Source organism: Emiliania huxleyi (genome assembly GCF_000372725.1).
Source record: "Emiliania huxleyi CCMP1516 unplaced genomic scaffold EMIHUscaffold_340, whole genome shotgun sequence".
NCBI lineage: Eukaryota > Haptophyta > Isochrysidales > Noelaerhabdaceae > Emiliania > Emiliania huxleyi.
In genome coordinates this window covers 77496-83658 of record NW_005199442.1, presented here as the reverse complement: position 1 = coordinate 83658, position 6163 = coordinate 77496, and the positions used below count along the sequence as shown (strand labels likewise).

The 6163-nt window shown below is 65.6% G+C and overlaps 2 protein-coding genes across 2 annotated transcripts in view; both read left to right on the top strand.

Annotated features, from left to right (window-relative positions):
• Nucleotides 1–1898: 1898 nt before the first annotated feature.
• On the top strand, nucleotides 1899–2576 carry EMIHUDRAFT_368959 (hypothetical protein; the record flags this gene model as incomplete). Its single annotated transcript, XM_005773260.1, has 1 exon — nucleotides 1899–2576. The coding sequence occupies one exon, from the start codon at nucleotides 1902–1904 to the stop codon at nucleotides 2526–2528; it is 627 nt and encodes a 208-aa protein (XP_005773317.1). The 3' UTR covers nucleotides 2529–2576.
• Nucleotides 2577–5787: 3211 nt separating this feature from the next.
• Nucleotides 5788–6163, top strand: part of EMIHUDRAFT_458481 (hypothetical protein) — a gene marked incomplete at its 5' end in the record, with an annotated part of 3512 nt that continues 3136 nt past the window's right edge. Inside the window, one exon of the mRNA XM_005773259.1 lies at nucleotides 5788–6102. Within this exon, the coding sequence (XP_005773316.1) occupies nucleotides 5788–6102 (315 nt within the window). The remainder of the gene's footprint in view (nucleotides 6103–6163) is intronic.

The following is a 6163-nucleotide window of genomic DNA, read 5'->3' as shown; positions in this document are numbered from 1 at the left end:
CTCGGCGGGATCGCAGCTGCCTCTGCGCGTCCTGGGGATGTACCTTTGTCGCGCGCCGGAGACGACTCGACGCCGCTGAGATCGGAGATCAAGCTCTGACAGGTCGCTCGTCGCTCCTTTGACGCCGACGTGACTCACCCGTGCAGATCACATCAGGACACGGTCTCGACACGCTCGGTACGACGCCTGCGACCCGTCTTGGGTCAGGTGGCACGACGCTCATCGCGCCTGCCAGCGCTGCCGTGCAGGTTGCCACGACGAGGTCGAGCACGCTTCTATACGCTCGCCCAGCCTTCCTTTCCATCCCATTTGGCAGCCTGGGAACGGTGGCGGTCAGAGGCAAAGCATACGAGGGGTGGTGGAACCACATGTCACGGCTACCGCCGGCTCGACCCCACGATAGCCTCCGGAGGCTGACTTTGAGGCACAATCATCGGACGACGTCGGCGAGTTGAGTCGCGCTCGCGGTAGCCAGATGACCTCTCATACTAGTATCATCGGCCATGGCCGCAGGAAGCGCGGGGGATTCCGCTGGGAGCAACACGGAGCTCCGTTGGACGCGTTTTCAAGATTAGCGTGTCAGAGTGAATTGGAACTAGCCCCTGTGACTTGTCACAGGAAGCGAGCGCGTCCTTCCAACATCTCCTAATTCGGGTCTTAGCGTAGCGGAGTGGGCCCCGAGTTTGAAAAGGCCGACGGCCTCGCGTATTCCTGGCGGCCCGCCTCTTATTTTTACTCGGCTGCACGCGCGACTCAAGTCACTGTGTGGAACGCGGAGAGCGATGGTCCTAATAAAAAGGTAGCAGCAGAATGGCGCGTTCTCGCCCCCTTTCCTGTACGCGTGGGTCTCACAGAACGATTGCGCATTGGACCTTCGAGGGCATCAAAGCCGGCCGCGCCCCACGGCTATCCCGCCGGCTCTCGAGTGTCACAGCGCGACGCGCTTCACACCCCTCGACTCCGCGCTGCGAGTCGATCTGGAGACGACGCTCGGCCACCGCCAGTCCACCCTGACGCGTCGCACATGCGCCGAGTGTCCCCCCCGAGGGTGTCCTTGTATAGTATGCTTGGTTGCGAGTTAAAAAAAGCCCGTTCCGCACCCGCAGCCAGCACGAGCAGTACATATGCCGTTGTGGTGCCCCTCGGCTGGCCAGAGGACGACTCACAATGCAAAATCGGAAAGACATCACGAGGGGCCGTATAAACGGTGCCGCAGCGGCCCGGGACACTAACAGTGAATTGCTGCCACTCGCCCGGCCTCCTCCCGGCGAGTCGCAATTCCAGGCGGTGTGACTGCCCAGAGTTTTCGCCGGGGAGGGGGAAAGAAGATTCTTTCGAAGGGTAGCTCAAAAGAATTTAAAAGGCACAACTTCTCTGTGTGTTGAGATAAAACTTCTGATGCCATGCGTGACCTAGTAGTGTCCCCAGCTATGGGCGTGTCCACGTTGGAGCCAGGTGTGGTGTGGATGCGAGAATAGCTCCGCCGTTGATGGAGGCAACCGATGCGAGTCGACTGGTGTGTGTCGTTTCGTATCAAGAATACTCACTCACACAACTTCTCTCAGCCCGGCCAAAGAAAAAAGAAAAAACCGGCAAAAACGACGAATCTCGCTGAACCGCTCGCTCTCTCGGGCTCCCTGATGGCGCTCTCACTGCTGCAAAAAGGCGCGCGCGCGCGCATCGATGGCCTGACGTCGCGCAAGGCTCTCAACGGTGCGGAGGTGGAGCTACTCAGCTTCCACGAGGCGTCGGAGCGGTGGTGCATTCGCGACGTTCAAAGCGGTGAGGCAATTCGCATCAAGCCAGGCAACCTGACGCGAGAGACGGCAAGCCTTCGCGATCGCCTCGGCGGCGACGCGAACGACCTGTTGCCGATTATCCTCGCCTATCTCGACTCGGAAATGAGCCTCCACGCGGTTGCACAGACGGACGCCTTCAATTGCCGCATCGCTACAGCCGTGCACGCGAGCGAGGCGTGGAAGGCGCTGCGCCCCGCTCGGCTGTACGACGCCCAAGCGGACGAGCTGTTCGAGCTTATGCAGGAGGGGTACCTCCGTCGCATCGATCGGCTGCTGCGGCACGGCGCGAGGGCACCCGGCGTCAACATGCGCAACCGTGTTGGCATGAGCGTGCTGCACGCCGTCTGCTTCTACAGACGTGACATGGTTGTTGCTGACGGCGGCGACTCCGGCGTCGTCGACCTCGTGCCGCACTTTGTCGAGCGCGGCGCCGATGTCAACGCCGCGACAATCGGCGGCATCACGCCGCTGATGATGCTCGTCTACGAGCGCTCGCACCTTGCGGAGATGTTCGACCTTGAGCAAGGCGCGGTCGTCAAGAAGAAGATGCTCGAGGCGCTGCTAGCTGCCGGCGCCGACCCCAACCTGCGCGCGGGCATAGGGCCTAAAGCGGACATCTTCTGCAACGGCGCGCTGTCGGGCAAGACCGCCCTCGAGATTGCGCGCGCCGGCAAGTACCCGGCCGTCGCCGCCTTCATCGAGGCCAAGATGGCGGAGCCTGTGTCATGAGATGGTGTGGTGGTGGTGGAGCGCACGTGAAAAATGAACTTAATGCTTTTTGTCTCCCACGCCACTGGCCGCACAACCACACAATAAGTGCGACCCTGGGCGAATCTTCGAGCTAGCTCTCCTCCCCCCCCCCCCCCCCACAGATTCCACAGATTCCTCGCCTCCGACCCGCACATCCCACAGATTCCTCGTTCAAAGTCCACCGTTCCGCTGCGTGACCGTCGCGGCTCTCGCCCGTGGGAAGGCGAACTTGCAGCCGCGAAAGCCGAACGCACATTCCCCTCCCACCGAGCTCTAAGGTTGATCGCAAACGTGCCTTGCCGGGGGGGCCTGTCCGAGCAGCCGCAGCACCACCGCCGCCCGCCCCACCGCCCGCCCCGCCTCGCGCTCCGTGCCACTGAACAATATCGCCGAGCACGCTCCTAAGCTACTGTGATGTGTGCGTCTCCTCCTGCCGCCACCACGGCTCCGCCTTAGAGCTGCGCTAGGATTGCGAGACGCGTTGATTCGCCCGAACGAAGCCCGCCAACTTTCGAACTCCGGGTTCCGCGCGTCCCCTCAAAACGCCGATCGCAGTCTCTCCGAGTCGCGCATGCGCGAGTGTCTCACCATCTGATCCACACGAATGGCTCCGCGCAAGCGGCCTCCGAGCAGCGCGCTCGTGCTGTGCGACTGGCACGGCTGTCCCGTGCTTCGCGGCGGCCCCAAGGCAAGGCGCAGCGGCAGCCGACCAGTGTACGCCGACTTTCGGTGCCCACTAGGCTCTTCGGGCCACTCGGTCGACGTGTACCAGAAATATGCGATCTACACGTGGCACTACCACCGCATCATTGACTGCTTCCTTCCGCTGCTGCCGCTGCTCCACCGCGTCCACAATGACATCAGCCGCGGCCACGGGCGCAACCTCGTCGTGCTCGTGCAAAACCACTCTGTGGGCGACTTTCTGGGAGAGTGGACGCGGCTGCCCCGAGTTGAGCTGAGCGATGAGCTGCCACGGAGCCGGCTCCCCCTGGTGCCCCGCAGCTGGACTGTCGACAAGGCCACGGCGCCAACCAACCTGACGCCGAGCAACCTCCGTGGCCGCCCGGCCGAGGCACCCCCGGCACTCTCCCGAGCCGCTCCCGGGACGGTCCGCCGACCGCCGTTTACCGTCAGCATAGGAGCTGCTCGCGCTGCCTGGATGCTGCCCGAGGCCACCGAGCGCATCAGAGCTGCTGCGGCGGTACACTACGCATTGGCTCGGCGTCCCGCCACCGCCACGGGCGGGCGCAGTGGCGCCGCGGACAACCCTCCTCGTGCACCGAGGTGATAGTGTGGAAAGAGAGTCGAGAGAGTTGCACGCCTACCTGTACCTGTCCACCTAGCTTACCGTGCCACAGCCGCGCACAGTGATGGAGAGGCGAGGGAGGCACAAGCACACCTGTCCACCCAGCTTCCCGCGCCAACAGTCTAGCGGCAGGAGAGCCGCCTCGAAAGGTGGGCAGAGACCGACGCCTCCCCGCGCCGCGAGGTACCACCGGCAGTGGCTTTCGGCTGTGGGAGCGGAGCAGCTACGAGCGGCTGCGCTGGGAACTCCGCCGCGCCCATGGTGCGCTGCTGCGGGTGCACACGGGGCGCGAGCGCCTCCTCGACCAGCTGCGCCTCTTTGCACGCGCCGAGAGCATCGTCGGCTACCACGGCGGTGCGTTCGCCGCCCTCGCATTTTCGCGGCGTGCGTGCGTGCACGAAGTGAGCACGTTTGCACGGGTGGGATCTGTCGACCCGCGGGACATGTGGCGGAGCAATCGCGAGCCACTGCTCGCGCACGCGCCTCTGGAGCGGGATCGCAAGCGAGTCCCCCAGGCCGGCGCGCGTCTTCCAAGAGAGGAGCCGGAGCGAGGGACCTCCTTAGTAAGCCGGCATGCAGGCGCATGCGCGGCCGTTCAGAAACTTTCCCAGCCGTTGGAATGGCTGCGCTCCCGCCCCTCACCGGGCCGCGAACGGGTAGTAGACGTTGGTGCCGAGGAGGGAGGAGTCGCCGAAGGACGGGTAGTCGTCGGTCATGCGGGGGGAGGAGGAGTCGGCGAGCAGCAGGGAGGAGAAATGCCTGAGAGGGTGGGGAGGGAGGCGTGAGGCGCAAGGTGAGGGGGCGCGGGGCGCGGGGCGTGCGTGGGACGCGCGGCGTGAGGCGCAGGGCGTTGGGCGGGAGGGCGCGGGGCGCTCGAGGTTGGGGCAGGGTGTGTTTTGTGTGTCTGTATGTGTGTCTGTATGTGTCTCTGTGTGTGTGTGTTTGTTTGTTTGTTTGTGCGAGGGCTAGGCGGGGCAGGGCAGGGCGGCGGCGAGCGGCGAGCGGCGTCGGCGAGATCGGCGATGAAGAGAGGCGATGGTGACGTACACGGCGGCAGTGTTCACGGCAGCAGCGCCGGTGGCGGCCCCGCGCAGCGGTGGCGGCGCCCTGAGTGAGGCAGACTGCCCTGCACAGCCTGCTGGGCACGCTCCCGACGAGCGGCGCGCCATGCGGGCCCGCCGCGGGCGACGCGGGCGGCGAGCCGACACGCGTGTCGCAGGCGTAGACAGCACTGGCGAAGCGAGGCGGCTGGCGCCGGCCCCGGAGGCGGCTGCAGTAAGAGCAGCGAGGCAGAAGTCACTGTCCAAGGCGTACTGAGCAGGCTGCCATCGAGCAGCGCGCCATGCGGGCCTGCCGTCGGCGACGAGATTGGAGAGCCGACAGGCATCGAAGAGGTAGGTACTGAGGAGGGCCATCGCGCCCGAGGCGGTCCGCGCCGGCCCTGCAGGCCGTCTCAGAGAGCCTGGCGAGGCTGTACAGAATGCCAAGCGGGGGGCGAGGGTGGCGGCGGGTTGATCACGAAGTACCGGTAGAAGGTCGAGCGCGAACGTGCGAGCGAGCGGCAGGCGAGCGAGCGGCTAGGCGGCGGGAGGGCGAGGCGAGGGTGGCGGCGGTGGATCACGAGGAAGTAGAAGGTCGAGCGCGAACGTGCGAGCGAGCGGCGAGAAGGTGGCGGCGGCGAGGGCGGCGGCGGTGAGGAGGTAGAAAGTCGGGCGCGGGCGAGCGAACGGCGAGCGACGGCCCCCCGGGGCGGGATAATTATTTTGCATAATTTCTTTTTTGCGCCGGCTGAAATTCTTTGTTGGGCCGGCGCAGTACCCCCCTCGAGATGAGAAGAAGGACAGGGCGGGGTGGCCAAGTGCTTTTTTTTGAGCGCCGTGCTGAGCTCGTCGGACTCTCGGCTAATCTTGCGGTGCCCCTGCCTCGTCGCCCATGACCGTCGCCCTCTTCCTCTCGGCCGCCGTCGCCTTGACCCCGGGCCCTGCGCTTCGCACCACGCCGGCCGTCCGCCCTGCCGTCGCGCCGGCGCTCCTCGCCGCTGCCTCGGATGAGTCTGACAAGGCGATCGTGTCCAAGCCGGTCGCCATCGCGATCGCGGCCATCGCCATCGGCGGCGGCGCCGTGTACGGCCCGGCCATCGTCAACAACCCGATCATGCAGAAGGCGGCCAAGAAGGCCATCGGCGGCGGCCTCTCTGGCGCCATCGCCGGCGTGGTTCAGGTCCTGGCGCTGATGTGGATGCGCACGGTGAGGGCCCTTCCCCACCACCACCAACCGCCGCCGCCCTTCTGTCGCAGCCGCCCCGCCG